Below are 17023 nucleotides of genomic sequence, written 5' to 3'. Positions count from 1 at the left end.
TTGATTGAAAGGTAATTATAACCAAGGCAGTGAGGTTCTTCAGTCAAGATGGTTCAATGTGATTTTTCACATCCACTAGAGATGCAAGATGGAGTCTGGTTTAACACCAAAAATTGTATCTTCAGCAGTGAAGTTTTGTCTTTGCATTATACTGAAATGTCAGCCTTGATTTTATCTCATGTTTCTAGTGTGATATTTGAATGCTCTGATTCATATTCAACATTCCGACCCAACTGAGCTTCAGCTGACCTATAATGCATTTGTGGTATTTAATATATTTGTTATTTTTAGTGCATTGTGCTAGTTAGCATACATGGCTGCCTGTAGTTTTCAACAGCATCATAAGACGGTTTCATGTAGTAGAAGTGAAGATACAGCATGTAATGTGAAACTTTATCAGTCCCTGATTTAGTTTTGACAGTGCTACCAGATTTTTCTGCCAGAGAGAACTGTGAAAACAGCGCCATCTACTGCTTTCCAGGTTGAGGAGGACAGATTCTTGGTCTATAGCGGAGTCAATGATTATGGGGATTGTGCAGGGAAGTGAAGGTCAGACTAGAAATGAGTTAATTGGACAGTGGAGCAGGTTGGATGGGCAGTTGGCATACTGCTACTCCTGTTCCTTCTGTTCTTCATCACTGATTAAAGCAGTCTTTGGCCTGACCATCTGGCTGCTGTAGGATGATTGCTATTTGCTGACAAGAGATGAAATATTAGACCAATTATTAAGAATTTCTTTCCTCTAATTATGTATGAGAGTTTCTCAAATTGGGCCACTTCTAGGTGCCTAGTTCATGTGGACCAGCAGGACTCTGCTTCCACCATTATTTACGTGCCATGCACCAACAGGAACTCAAACATGATTACCCAATATTGAATCCAAGTGGTTATAACAGTAACCTAATACATCAGTCAGAATGGTTGAAGTGTTTATTGATAAACATGTTGAGAAAGTTGATAAAACTGCAAATCAAAGTTATGAATTTAGGAAAAAAAAGTTTTAAAACTGGCCTGTATTTTCAAGCAATAATTTTTGGGCTTTTTTTTTTGTAAATATTTTATTCATGGGTTGCTGGTGTCATTTGTCTAATAAAATTATTTCCTTGTTCATTCTGAACTGGATTTGAGATAATTATGTTGAGCCAACTTAAGTTACTGTAGTTTGTGTGGTAAAGTTACCCTCTCAGAAACATGAGGTAGAATCACCTGGATTGTACTCACTCATAATGATACAATGGCATATTTTTCAAATTAGCATCATATGTGAATTTGAGGAGATCTTGGAGCTGATGGTGTTTCTGTGAGTCTGTTGTCACGGAACTCAGTGGTAAGGTTCTGCAGTAATTATGTGCCTTTTTTAATTAACAGCTGCAGGAAGAAATTGTATATGGAGAAACTTCCAAATACCAGTGTCATTATACCAGTCCACAATGAAGGCTGGTCCTCGCTTCTTCGAACTGTGCACAGTGTCCTTAATCGCTCACCGCCTGAGCTTATTGGAGAAATCATACTTGTAGATGACTTCAGTGATAGAGGTAAAGTGTTTTTATTTAAACAATTATTAAGGACAGATTGTAACTTTTTAATTGTGATTTGTGAAAGAAACTAAAGCTTATCATTTGGAGTTCATAGCTCCCTCCCACCACCACTTCTTCTCAGTCTCTAGAGTAGTATTTGAACACTTTATAGTGAGCCAATAAATACGTAACTAAAATTAGCTCAGCATAAATACAGCTGGTTCCTGTTCTGTATTATAAATAATGAAAAAGTAATTGAATAATATGAAGAGCTGCTACAGATTTGCTGATGTTTGTTATAGGAGCTGCTTTGCTCAGACTGTTCTGCTGGCAGTTTTCTGTAATCTTTCCTGAGTAATACAGTTATCAAAACTAAGCAACAGATGATAACTGAGACTAATATTTTGGCAAGTTAAATCTGTTGAGAATTTTTTATTGCAATAAACTTTAACGTGATAAATTCCAGTGTATATTTGAAAACTACAGTTTAAAACAAAATTGTCACAACATGCTGGAGGAACTCAGCAGGTCGGGCAGCATCCGTGGAAACGATCAGTCAATGTTTTGGGCCGGAACTCTTCGTCAGGACTGAAGAGGGAAGGGGCAGAGGCCCTATAAAGAAGGTGGGGGGTGGGTGGGAAGGAGAAGACTGGTAGGTTCCAGGTGAAAAACCAGTAAGGGGAAAGATAAAGGGGTGGGGAAAGGGAGGCAGAAAGGGTCAAGAAGGAATAGGGGAAAACACTAGTAGAAGGAGGCAGAACCATGAGGGAGGTGATAGGCAGCTGGGGGAGGGGGCAGAGTGAAGTAGGGATAGGGGAAGGGAGGGGGAGGGAATTACCAGAAGTTGGAGAATTCTATGCTCATACCAAGGGGCTGGAGACTACCTAGACGATATATGACTCCTCCAACCTGAGTTTAGCCTCATCATGGCAGTAGAGGAGGGCATGTATGGACATATCTGAATGGGAATGGGAAGCAGAGTTGAAGTGGGCGGCTACCAGGAAATCTTGTCTGTTGGTCCTCTAATAACTTGACTTGGCACTGTCACTGTTTCTTCATCACTGGATTTAAATCGTGAAGTTTCCTCTGTTACAACATACTGTGAATGCAGTAATTTAAGAAAACCACACTCTTTGAGGACTACTAAGGATGACCATTAAATGCTGTCGACTACTGTGGCACTCACAATGAATTAAAATAGCTTGCACAGATATAAGGTGCTCTCTGCCCCTATAATCTCAACTATGTGTAAAGGAAATGCAATAGTTTGCTTCGCAGCCACCTTGGATTTCATTAAAAAAAATGTTTGAGGCTGTGTGTCTGAGCGTGGGAGCGTAGATGTTACCAGCTTGTATATTATTATCCTGTTTCTTTTTGATTTTTTTCCTTTACTTTTCCTTCTTTTGCCAAAGAAATTAAAATGAAAGAGGAAATAAAGACAGATAATAAAGACCAGGCACATAGTAGAACGGATAACAAAAATGAAGAAGAATGGATGCAAATTAAAGATTAGCTTTATTTGTTACATATACATCGAAACATACGCTGAAATGCATTGTTTGTGTCAACGACCAGCACAGTCTGAGGATTGTGCTGGGGACTGCCTGCAAATGTCACCACATGTCTGATGCCAACACGACATGCCCTAACCCTAACACTAACGGTAGTCTAAATAATTTGCAGTTGAAGGAAGTAAGGATGGGGGAAAGCAAAGGCTCAGCCTATAACTTTTCAGTGTCTTCTTGGAAGTAGAGAATTGCTGATGCTGTGTCCCAGTTCCAAAAACGGTTTCATCATCTCTCTGTTTAAATTCGTGTGATGAAGGAACAAAGGATAGTCAATGGTTATTTAGGTGATGACCTATATAAGCACTTCCAAAAGCTGTTCAACTAGTATGGCATAATTGATCAGGTTTAATTTTTAAATCTGAACCCAAATTAAAGAGACGGTGTTGAAAGGGACAAGGAACTGAGCAAGGATCTCACAACAAAGAACATCAGTGAACAGCTGGGTGTCAAAGTCTATGGAAGGAAGTTAGGACAATGTGGTTGAGAGGGAACAATAAATCAGCCATGATTGAATCGTAGAGCAGACCTGATGGGCTGAATGGCCCAATTCTGCTCCTGTGTCTTGTGGCCTGAAGTCCTAGACTTCCCTCCCTAGTAACGTGTATTTTACCCCACACCTCCAGAACTGCAGTGGTTCAGGAAGGAATCACAGCCTTAAGGGGAATTAGGAATGGGTAATCAAATGCCAGCTCAGCCTGTGAATCCAACATCTCTAAAATGAATAAGAATAGTGTTGCTTGAGAATTGGTACTGAGTTTCCTTTTGGTATATGGCAATGATCTGCGCATGACCATATAGGCCATCACTGCAAGTATGAAGATTTAAGCAATGTGGAGAATGGAGACCGATCTCAGAGGGCTAAGTGGAGACTGAGGAAAGGGTAGATGAATGGCAAAGAAAACTTGACACAAAAGAAGAAGGTTGTGCTTTTTGATAGACAAAATATGGGGAAAAAATACATTACATTCAAACGCAGAAAAGCGATGTTGACCATTTACAAATCTCAGTATAGGACTGAGCTGGATTATTGGATCCAATTCAGAGAACTACCCTTCAGCAATGACATTGGGTCTCGTGGGGAGGGCAGAGGAAAATTACTGACAAAATGGAGTCTCCAATTACTTGGAGCAATAAGATGTTTTTGAAATGGGTAGTACTGGGGGAGAGATAATGGGTGTGTTGAAAATCAAGAAGCATTTTCATAAAATAAATTTGGGGGGGTCAGTAGTTTCTGAAAGAAAAAATTGGTAATCAGTAGAGTTAACGTGATTGGCAAAAGAAGTAAAGACAAGATGAGGAGGACTTCTCAATCAGAAAGTTGATGTAATTTAGGATATACTGGCTAAAATGGTGGTGGAAGATTGTTCAATAATAACATTCAAAGCATTGTGGAATAACACTTGAACATATGCAAGACATTAGGGAAACAAATCTAAGTGGGATAGCTCTTTGAAAGCAGGCAATGCAGCCATAATGGGCTGAATAAACTTCATGCTGTATGATCCTTGGGATATTTTTATTAGCATGTATTTATCCTGGAATAATGATTTTGTAGTTCGCTGTTTTAACAATTTTCTTTTCAAAGCTTTTATGGTGTTCATGTACTTTTAAATGCCCTTTGATTTTAACTCTAGTCATTATATATTGCATTTCTGAAGACTATTTGTGCCAGCCATATTATGATCAATTCTCTTGTTGCTTTATCTTTCAAGCAGACAATCAGTAAATAGGTAGTCATCCATGAAATCTACAATTTAGTGGCCTATTCAGAGAAAATTGTAATGTTTGGATATGTCTAAAATGGTTCTGCAGTTTTTCATTATTTTCTATTACAATTTTTTTTGTTTAAGATGCTGAAAAACACGATGTACTTCGAAGGGTCATTTCTGCTTTTGTCTTGGCAGAGGCTTCCTGATCTGCTAAGTATTATATTAAACGTCTTTTTAACTTGGAAAATCTGTCTGACTGTTTCAGTCTTTCCAAATTATTTTATTTTTATATGTACAGTACTGTGCAAAGGTCTTGGGCGTGTATATATATAGAGAGCTAGGGTGCCTAAGACCTCTGCACAGTACTGTAGCAATTTCATGTACTGCACTGTACTACTGCTGCAAAAAAAACAAATATCATGACATATGTGAGTTATGAAAAACCTGATTCTGATAGGGTCTCTATTGTGCACTGAGTGTGGGAAGGGGGCATGGAGAAGGGAATTGTGGTTGGGAAAAGAGGAAGGGAGAGGGGAGGGAGCAGGAAGCACCAGAGGGGTATTCTGTAATGATCAATAAACCAATTGTCTGGAATTGTGACCTTGCCTGGTGTCCCAGGGCAGGCCGTGTCTGCACCTGCGCCAACCACCACACCCTCCACTCCTGGCATTCCTTCTCTACCACCTGTCCCACATCCCTCCTGCATTCCACCATCCTTTGCACTTGCCAACTTTACAAACTCACTCTCTGCTCCACCCTGAAAAACCCTATGTGCCTAAGACTTTTACACAGTACTGTTCATTAACTTTTAGTTCCATGTTAACATTTAATTTTAGGTCGTAATGCTCTAAACTACAAAGATCAAATGTAAAAATGATGGAATCTGCAAAAATATTTACAGTTATGATGCAGGATAGATATAGAATGAACGTCAAAAAATGCAAAACCATTTTATAATACATTGTATGTATTTTAAGATCTAAAATTTCTCATGTTATGCTGTCATCAGAATTTACTTTTTGCCTGAATGAGAGTCAGAAGATTTTTGAAGCTGGAATTCTGAAATGGAAGTAGAAATTGCTGGGACTACTCAGCAGGCTAGGCAAGTTAGTTTTAATTTGTGAGAAAGTGGAGGAGTGATGATTAGACAGTGGGAATATCTCTGAGAGGATGAGGTCAGGTTTGTTGTATGATATGCTATTTATGAAGCCTTCTGGTTGTAGTTTAATAAGAGCTGTTAGAGAGAAAACGACTGCAAAACAGGTCTGTTTATTCCTGCTCTCTGTTTGTATCAAATCTGACCAGTTGGTTATCCATGTGTGATATTAACTCAGCTTTTTTTCTCTGTGAGGACACTACTTGATCTGTTAGGAATTTCTAGCATATTCCTTTTAGTTCCTGTTCTTTGCAATGACTCTGACATGCATTTAGTAGCTATTATATGCCCCTTTGATTTTTCCTTCTCTAATTTCCCTCGTGTTCTGCCAACCAGATTACTTCATGCAGTGTATCACCATGGCAACACTGTCCACACCCTATCATAGACATTCCTGTTGACCTCTTTTCAATTTTAAATTAATATGTATTTTCATATTTCTAGTTGGACCTGAAATATTACTTTCATTTCCCCTTTTATTGTCTGTCCTGCTGAATATTTCAGGCCAATTTCATTATTATTTACTATTCATGACTGATTGAGATATCTACAGATCTCTGGAGATATTAATGGACTGGATGTTTCAACTGTTGGATGAATCAGCGTCACTGTTTTAAAAAATTGGATTACTCATTTTATGCAGAAATGAGACACTCTCTGAGGATCTTGAATCTTTGGAACTAGTGGTAAAGTATTTGAAAGGAAAGGAAGAGAGAGGCTGACTTGATAAACAAGGAGTAAAAAGTTACATAGGTAGGCAACGATGTGTTGAGGTTACAATCACTCGAACCATGACCTGATTGAATGGCAAAGCAGGCTCAAGGAGCTATGCAACCGATTTCTGATCTTAATAGATAAATTTTAAAAATGTTCACTCTGTAGACTGTCCTTAAGCATGGCTATAAGAAATTACAGCCTGTTTATGTCTGTATTTTGCTTACATTTCGGATAAACTGAACCAACCATGTTCTGAATCCTGGAGCAACACACAAAGTGCTGGAGGAATGCAGCAGGCCAGGCAGCATTTGAGTCCATTTGAAGGATCTAGAAACATGTACTATTTCCTTCCACTGATGCTGCCTGCCCTGCTGGATTTTTACCCGTACTTTGTATGTTGCTCCAGATTTCAGCAGCTGCAGTCTCCTGTCACTCCATGCTCTCTGTTAGGTTTTGCAAATCCAGAACAGGAAAACACGAGTGCCAGGAATGAGAGTCTTAACTTTTTTAAAACTTGAAGCAAGGCACGTGCGCATCATGTGGTGGAGTCATGACGTATGCAATTCACATATTTTTACGTATACCCCATAATGAGTTATTTCAATGAACAATAATGCGAAATCAAACAATATATTTACAATATTACTCAAATATTACTGTAATATAAAATACACAATGCTCTGGATCCTATATCAACTGGTTAGCAGTGCCATCAGCTAAAATAATACATCGTGAGTGTAAGTATCATTTTGCTGATGCGTTCAGTGAGTAGAGGAGTTCGAGTCAAGAGAAACTGAGAAAGAAGGTGGATTTCTTGAGCTTGGAGGATTTGGTACGTTAGTCTGTCAGGTTTAAGTGTGGTGGGAAAAGAACTGGAAACTCATTGGTGGGGGTGGAACACTGTAGGGGGAGGGTAGGATCCTGATTGACTTCTGATCGGTAGTTGTGGTCAGGCCAATGAACAGTGTTCGTGGTGTATGCATTTGCGAGGTGAATGTACCCATGGGCTAGGGAATATTTATGGGCTTCAAATAGCAAAGCTCATCAAGGACTATATATATAGAATCTAAAATGATCATTCATATAGATCTGTCCAAGTGTTAGATTTCATGCCCTCTTGATATGAGAGTCAGATCCTCCAAATTTCATTGGAGCAGGCCTCCTGTTCATTGTAGTCACATCATGCCAACAAAACTGAATTTGGTGGAAGCTGTGTCTAAAAATGTGTTGTACACTGTATAATCACCGCATTTGTCCAGCTTCTTATGCATGAGGACTGAGATGTAATTTACAATAGGCACGCAATCACTTTTAGATATACATTTTACTTTAAAAATCTGTGCTTAGCTTGCACAAACTTTGTACCATACATTAAAATACAAACCATGGCTGTAATATCTTTCTGCATCTCTTGGGGTAAAAAGTAAATATTAGACAAATATTTTGAGACAATCGTCTGTTAGATTTAAGTGTCACCTTACAAAGAAATTTCCACAAAGAATGACAGATTCTGTTGATCTCTTTTTGAAAGGTTATGTTGCTATTTAACTGTGTCTAAGAAGCAACATGTTTCCTATGATGGGGGAGTCTAGTACAAGAGGGCATGACTTAAGGATTGAAGGGTGCCCTTTCAGAACAGAGATGCTCGATGGGCCAAATGGCCTACTTCTGCTCCTTTGTCTTATGGTCTTATGTTTTATTTAATTAAATGATTTACCCCTAGTGAAGGACAAAGAATGCATTAAAGAACCTGTGTCCATTATTTAGGACTCCCAGCACCCAGGCCACGCCCTTTTCTCACTGTTACCATCAGGAAGGAGGTACACACTCAGTGATTCAGGAACAGCTTCTTCCCCTCCACCACCCGATTCCTAAATGAACATTGAATCTTTGGACACTACCTCACTTTTCTTTAATAGACAATATTTCTGTTTTTGCATATTTTTAAAAAATCTATTCAATATACATAATCATGTTTCTTTAATATTATTTTTTCTCTCTCTGCTGGATTACATATTGCATTGAACTGCTGCTGCTAAGTTAACAAACTGCACGTCACATGCTGGTGATAATAAACCTGATTCTGATTATGTCATTCCTTTTGTCTTCATCACTCCAAAGAAAACAGTATTAGCCTATCCAATCTATCCTGGACACTTTAGCCCTGCAATCCAGGAAACATTCTTGTTCATCTTTCCTGGACCCTCTCTAGTTTAATTGCATCCTTCCTCTAACGTGAATTGCACCCAAAATTTTCAAGTGCAATCTAGCCAACTTTTTGTACAATAGTAACATGATATCCCAGCTCTAACATTTTGGCTGAAATAGGTCATCAGCTAGACTACTTTTTGTTTACTTGGCTGAATTGATGAGCCATTAGACATTTTGAAAAATAAAGAAAATAGGTGTACTGTATAGATTTTGGGAGATCACATCATTAAAGGGGCAGTGGAAGGTAAGCAACTTCAAGTTCCTGGTTTCAACATCTCGGAGGATGAATCTTGGGCCCAGCCCACAGATGCATTCATGAAGAAGTCACACTAGTGACTTTACTTCAAGAGTTTGGGATTTTGCATATTATCAAAGGCTATTGCAAATTTCTACAGATGTGTGGGTGAGAGCATTCTGTTCGCGGCACAGGCTGATATGGAGCCTCCAATGCACAGGGCGACAAGGTGGTTGTAAAGGCTTGTAGATTCTGCCATTTCTATCACAGGCTCAAACTTCCCCACCATTGCAGTAATCTTCAAGAGATGTGCCTCAAGGTAGTGGCATTCATCATTAAGGATCCTCAACATCAGGGACATGCTCTCTTCTCGTTACTACCATTGGGGAGGAGGTACTGGAGCTGTCTTCCCATCTGCCATCAGATTTCTGAATGGTCCATGAACACTGCCTTATTATTTCCTCTTTTGCGGTATTTAATATAAAGTGATAATAAATCTGATTCTGAATGTGAACATCATGAACAGTTAGTAAGCCTGATCACCCCGGACACTTTTGAGTGAAGGAATGAGTCTTGTCCAGTTGTTTGTGTGGTTCTTTGAATCCAGCTTACTGTCTGTTCTGAGGCAGCACTTGTGGTGGTCCAAGCTAAATGCTGGGAGCTCATAGTGCAAAACTCGAGCCACATTGGAATAAATAAGATGTATCCAATTGGCCAATGATCTGTGAATAACTAAACATATGTTATAATTTGCAAATTCAATGTAGAAAGTTTCAGTAAATGAGATCAAAGAGACATCTTTTAATGCTTTGATGGGAAGTAGTTGTCATTGGCAGTGCTGTACTGTTCATCTCTGACTTCTCATGAACTGAGGAAGCAATTAAGAATCAGTGATAGTGGGGACTGGAATACCAGGAAGGGCCGACAAATAAAGATGACAGATTTCTTTCACTAAAACTGATGGATTTTTAATGATAGCTCAGGGTTTTATGATTATCATTATTTAGTTTGGACTTTAAAAAAAATCCACTTTTTCAAAACTTGCAATGATATTCAGTCATTGGCAGGAATTGAAGATGTATCTCTGGATCAGTGGTCTAGATTCCCAGGTGGTATATCTGTGACCCAACGTCAAGGCTGAGGCACCGACAAAGTAACTGCAGGACAACTAAAACTCAATAGGTTGCATAACCCTTTTTAATAACTGATATACTTTCCAAAGTTTTAATTACACCACTTGATGTCAGCAGTTAACTGAAACCAAGGAAAGAAGATATGAGCATTAATTTTGTTATTCTGTAATACATGCTGAGGAAAACCAATTGTAAAATGTGCTTTGAAAATCATTTTTATACTGACAATTTTGACAACAGTATTTTGGCATTAATATTGGATTTAATATCTGTCAATATAAGTTTGAGGTTCATACTATAAAGTGAGGTGATGGAACTTCAGAGACAGTTTGATAACGTTGGTCTTCCATATAGACTCCTTGCACCCATAAATTCCAGTTTTGTTGTGCAGCACAGTGGTACAGAGATTCACGTTGCTGTGTTAGACCATAAGATGTAGGGGCAGAATTGAGCCATTTGACCCATTTCTACCATTCTATCATGGCTGATTTATTATCTCTCTCAACCCCATTCTCTTGCCTTCTCCCTGTAACCTTTGTCCTGACTGAAGAAGAACCTATCAATCTTTGCTTTGAATATACTCAATGAACTCGGCCTTCACAGCTGTCCGTGGCAATGAATTCCAAAGATTCACTGCCTTCCGGCTAAAGAAATTCCTCCCCATCTCTGTTCTAAATGGATGTTCCACTATTCAGAGACTGTGCTCGACTCACCTGTTATAGGAAACGTCTACTCTATCTAGGCTTTTCAATATTCAAAGTGTTTCAGTGAGATTCCCCTCCCCCCCATTCTTCTAAACTCCAGTGAGTACAAGCACAAAGCCATCAAAAGCTACTTATATGTTAACCCTTTCTTTTCTGGAATCATTTTCGTGAACCTCCTCTGGAATTGCTTTTCTTAGATAAGGGGCCCAAAACAGCTCTCAATATTCCAAGTATGGTCTGGCCAATGCCTTATAAAGCCTCAGAAATACATCCTTGCTCTTATATTCTAGTCTTCTCAAACTGAATGCATTGCATCGCATTGCATTGCATTTGCCTACCTACCATCGACTCAACCTGCAAGTTAACCTTAGGGGAATCCTGCACAAGAACTCACAAGTTTCTTTGCACTTCATTTTAAAAATTTTCTCTCCATTTAGAAAATAGTCTATCCCCTTATTTGTTCTACCAAAGTGTATGACCATACACTTCCCTACACGATATTCCAGTTGCCACTTCTTTTCCTACTCTCCTAATCTGACCAATTCCTTCCCTGCTTCTTCAACACTACCTGCAACTCCACCTATCTTCGTATCATCTACAAATTTGGGCACAAAGCTGTCAATCCTGTCATCCAAATCATTGAGCTATAATGTGAGAAGAAACGGTCCCAACACCAACCCTGCAGAACACAACTAGTCACCAAAAGCCAACCAGAAAAGCCCCCCCCCCCCATTCCCACTCTTTGCCTCCTGCCAGTCAGCCAATTTTCCATGCATGCTTGTATCTTTCCTGGAATTTCATGGGCTCTTATTTATGTTAAGCAGCCTCACGTGTGGCAGTTTGTCAAAATCCAAGTAAACAACATCCACTGTATCTCTTTTGTCTATCTTGTCTGTTATTTCCTCAAAGATTTCCAACACATTTGTCAAGCAAGATTTTCCCTTAAGGAAACCATGCTGACTTTGGCTACTTTTATCATGTGCCTCCAAGCACCCTGAAATCTCATCCTTAATAATGAACTTCCAAAATCTTCCCCTGGTACTCTCAAATTGCAGATTCTGACACCAGGTTCAAGCCTGATCTTGGGAGCCTGGTTAGCTTGCGGAGTTTGCTTGTTCCCTTGTGATTGTTTCCCTGTTTCCTTCCACATGCCAAAGAATTGCTGGGTAGCAGATGAAATGGCCATTCTAAATTGTAACTAGTTTTGGTGGGTGGTAAGAAAATTGAGGCTGGGATGAGAGATAAAATGTGATTGAAACTGGATAACTGATAGTCATTGTGGATACATTTGGTTGATTCTAAATCAAACACTTGTCTTCGAGGATAATTAATTTGACATTTAAGCTTGTATTATAAATTGTAGCGATTGCGATGATTTAAAAAATTAATGGAATCATTCTATTCTTTGTGGAAATTTAATTAATTTTGACATGACCATTGAAAAATTAACTACATTTTCAGTTCAAAATGCTTTGCAATCTTTAATTTATATCAAGAAAGTGGAACAGTTTATCATCATCCATAGTGTGATTCACTGGTGCTTGGACAATGGTTTGAAGTTTGAAAGGCCAGATCTACTAAAGGCCACTAGCATTTACAATGGTAACTACCAGCACTTATGGGCCTGCCTTATGAGTAGATGGGCAAATGGGTGAGGTTACCTGCTTGTTTTCCAGTCACCTTCTCAGCATTCAAACGGGGAACCTTGTGGCAGCATTGAATTCCCATTAAAATTCTGTGTCACAGTGGATATCAGCAGTGCTTTTTGTCAACAGAATGATTCTAATAGTGATTAAGTGCTCTGGTAGGGTGGAGAGTAAACAGTTATTGGAGATTGGAGGTGAATTCAGAATTTGGGTACATTCGGGATTTTGCTATTGAATAGTATATATGTATAAAAAATGGAAATGCATTACCACTGAATCTGCCCAGTTTGACTTTGCATCTGTATCCTCCAGTTATTGTGAAAGAATGCATACAATTTCCTCTGCACTTATTTGCATTTGATTTTTCAAACAGAACATTTGAAAAAGCGGCTGGAGGAATATATGGCACAGTTTCCGAAAGTCAGAATTATGCGAACTAAAAAGCGAGAGGGTTTAATTCGCACACGACTACTGGGGGCCTCAGCAGCAACTTCAGACGTATTAACTTTCTTGGATTCTCACTGTGAAGCCAATGTTAATTGGCTGCCCCCGTTGCTTGGTAAGAAATTTGTACATTCTGAGCAGGTAATAAATGAAGATTGGGATTTGATGGCGATCTCATATTCACTAGTTGTAGCTCTAAATAGAGTCTAGTTTGTGCACTTTTGAATAAAAAGCTTTTGTATAGCATGTGTGTTGCTGCTTTTGTTAAAATGGGATCAGTACATTAACATAATATCACTATTTTAAAAAAAGGAAAGTCAATAATCATGGAGAATGGATTAGAAGAAAAGTTCTAAAGTGTTGATTCAAATTGCTAGCAACTTTAGTTTGATGTATGCCTTCCTTCTCCTTGAAGTTCTGCTGGAGAACAGAAAAGTTAACTGTTGAAATCATATCACAATTGTTGATCTTCGTTATGTGAGAATCATGGTTGAAAAGTATGATGGCTTTATTCATTACATGGCCGATCAACACTGTTCATACTTAAAGAGAATAGTAGGTTACTGGTAACACACACAAAATGCTGGTGGAACGTTACCGGTTTTCACTTCATCGATTTCCTTCAATTATACTTGGAATAAACTTTTTTTTTCATTGAATACACGTGTTTATTCAGTTATTTTCTTTGAAAAATAAGTTTTAATTTGAAATTTTATTCTCTTCAATTTTTCAGATAGAATTGCTCAGAACCGCAAAACAATAGTGTGTCCCATGATTGACGTTATTCACCATGACCATTTTGGATATAGTACTCAAGCTGGTGATGCTATGCGAGGAGCATTTGACTGGGAAATGTATTATAAACGTATTCCCATTCCACCAGAATTACGTAAACCTGATCCAAGTGACCCCTTTGAGTAAGTTTGAGATGTTGATCATCCACAAGGATAGGGAAATTGTGGTAGTTAAATGAATAATCTTTGAGATCCTTTTAACTTATTTTATTTTTAATTAAAATCTAGTGCTTTTTTTTCTTCCTGCACCTTTCTTTATTACGTAGACTGTGCTAAAACATTATTTTAAAACAGTAATTGCAAATTCAAGTAACTATTGTTCTTATTTTATTAATTCTGCCTTCCATATGTGACCCAATCAGAGTTCTTTGGGAGAGCATGGATGTTTCCTCTGTCTTTAACACTCCTATGCAATGCCACACCAGGTTGCCTTTGCCTCCTGCCTGACTGCAACCCACTGGTGGCAGGTTTCTTTCACTCTGCAACACAGCCCTCCATCCTAACATTGTGTATTCTTTGTAGATTAAGTTTCTAAGATGCTGTAATGCCGAATCAAGCACAATGATGCATTGTGCTCATTTTCACCTTGGTCCGCTTTATCCATTCATGGCTTCCTACTCCTGCTTCACTAGCTCCTGTGACATTGGTTGCAGGGGAGCAATGGGAGAGGGAAAAAACAGGAATGAGAGCCTCCTCACCACAACAGGTACAAACATAAGCTGTCGGCAAGCCACATTTGCAGGAATAGAACAGTATTCTTGCTGATCAAGGGGTTTATGTTTGATTATGTTTGAAGGGATTTGGGTTTGAGGATAGGACATGCCCTCTTATTGCTGCAATCAGGAAGGAGGTACAGAATTCTGAAGTCACACACTCAGTGATTCAGGGACAGCTTCTTCCCCTCTGCCATCTGATTTCTGAATGGATATTGAACCCGTGAATTTACTCACTACTGTACTTCTTTTATTTCCATTTTTTTGCACTACTTATTTAAAGCTGCAGGGGGTGGCAGGGAAAGTCCCTGCCACCAAGAGATGTACCAGGGCTAAGGGAGCAAAACATCATGAGGGGAGGTCTGCGGCTGATGACCCAGGGGCATTGTTGGAGGTGTGGCAGGCTGCAACGCCATGCAGGAAATAACATCTTCCTGTAAATTTCATTGAACTATATTATTTTTTTTACTGAATTTCATTTTTTTAATCATCTATTATCATGTATTACATTGCACTGCTGCCTCAGAGTTAACAAATTTCATGGTAAGTGCCGTGATTTTAAACCTGATTCTGATCCATGGAAAGGGCCTGGATTTATGAGGTAGATACATTTCAAAATTGCAAAGCAAGCAGATTTCTTGGTACTTCAGTGGTCCCTCTCCTCCAACTTGTTATGAAAGGGATCCCTTCCAGCCTGGTGATCTTTCTGTGCTTATTGTGCACTCTGTAACAGCATTGCAGTGTCATTTAGGCAATGGGTGTGTGTGCTTTAGTAAGAGTGAGTGCGATTCAGCAGCAGTATAAATGACTAGTACTTAATAGTAAGTACAGTAGAACTCATTATATTCAAGATAGATCTTTCATTGTTGTGGATATTACTTTTGGAGCAGAGGATATGAGCCGATTCTCCTCTTAGTGCTTGCCCAAATGAGCTTACTGCACATCCACCTTATCCTGTTGACATGAATATTGCTTTCTTTCTCCTTTTCAAGTATTGTATATGTCTGTTCAACAGCAATCCGTTTTGTTTTGCATCTCCTTTGCAATTTCTGTCCCTGCCCATCTCATGTTTCAAACCCTTGTTTGGTTTCTTAGTTTCTAAATCCTTCTCTCCCAGAGAGAAGTGAATTACCCAAGAGGGCTATTGTGGCTTAGTTACTAAATACATTTAACACAGATGTAGATTAGACTTGCGGGTATTAAGCAAAGAGAGGATATTGAGTTAATGTGGAAAACAGACACTGAGGTAAAGGTCGGCCATGACCTTATTGAATGGCAGACAGAAAAAATAAGTGACCTATTCCTCTTTTTCTGTTTCACTTCTTTCCCCTTCATGATTTGCATTCTTGTCTGAAATTGTATTATGTCTATTTACATATTTCTATAGAAATGATCTAAATTAAATGCATTAAATCTATTTTTAATCTTTCCAGATCACCTGTTATGGCTGGTGGTTTGTTTGCTGTTGACAGAAAATGGTTCTGGGAATTGGGTGGATATGACACAGGTTTGGATATTTGGGGCGGAGAACAGTATGAAATATCATTCAAGGTAAGCTGTGTACCATGATTTATGAATGTATTTGTAATGATTAATTGATTATGATGCAGTTTCATTCAACAAAAGGTCTTTTTTCAGCATGGCTAAATTTCAATCTTTAATCCAAAAAGGTTTAGAACTTGTATTCAAAAATTACATAATTTTCCCCCAAATATTGATATTTGTGCATTGAGTTACAATGTTAGTTTTATCCCTGAAATCATCTGTTTATTTTCATTTAAATTACACAGCACTCAAATGGAATTGGTATAATTGAAATATACAACAACTGGACATTGTGAATTATCATGAACAACAAATAAAATCACTGAATGTTTACAACATAGGAAGAAACCATTCAGACCATTGCTTCCAAGTTGTGACTCTTCCAGAGAAACCTGGTTCATTGTTTATAGCCTTGGAGAAGGACAAATTTATCTGATTTCCTGAAGACCAGAGTGGAACCTGCCTCAATTGTGTTTGCAATTTCCAAACATGTAACTAAAAAAACACTTTATCACAGCTCGGTTAATTCCTATCTCTTTTATGTTTATACCACTGACACCTAGTCTTTGACCCCTCCACCAATGAGAACAGCCTCCCATTATCTACTTGTAAAGACCCCTTATCTTTTACATTCCATCAGCTTTCTCCTTGGCTTTCTATTCTACAAAGAAGACAGGCCCAGTCTCTCCAATCTACTTTGTAACAATTGTCTCTCAACCAAGGAGCTAATCTTGTACATCTCTTGTCTGCTGCCTCAGTATCCTTCCAATGATGAGGTGATGAGAATTAAGCACAATAATCTAGCTGTGTCCAGCTTAGTTTTTTTTATAATGGTTCAGAGTGACTTATTCGTTGCTTCTATTGGTAAACCCCATAATTGTGTGTACTTTTTTTTTAATCAATCTGCATTGGCACTTAGAATAACTTGAGT

General features: G+C 38.6%; 1 protein-coding gene across 1 annotated transcript in view; it reads left to right on the top strand.

Annotated features, from left to right (window-relative positions):
• LOC134349273 (polypeptide N-acetylgalactosaminyltransferase 10-like) overlaps window positions 1–17023 on the top strand; it is an 82442-nt gene that overhangs the window by 46375 nt on the left and 19044 nt on the right. The window contains exons 4-7 of the mRNA XM_063053332.1: window positions 1369–1535; window positions 12970–13155; window positions 13774–13957; window positions 15981–16098. Of these exons, the coding sequence (XP_062909402.1) occupies window positions 1369–1535; window positions 12970–13155; window positions 13774–13957; window positions 15981–16098 (655 nt within the window). The remainder of the gene's footprint in view (window positions 1–1368; window positions 1536–12969; window positions 13156–13773; window positions 13958–15980; window positions 16099–17023) is intronic.

Source organism: Mobula hypostoma, chromosome 7 (assembly GCF_963921235.1).
Source record: "Mobula hypostoma chromosome 7, sMobHyp1.1, whole genome shotgun sequence".
Taxonomy (NCBI): domain Eukaryota; kingdom Metazoa; phylum Chordata; class Chondrichthyes; order Myliobatiformes; family Myliobatidae; genus Mobula; species Mobula hypostoma.
The sequence above is the reverse complement of the archived record's forward strand: the minus strand, read 5'-3'. Positions and strand labels throughout refer to the sequence as shown.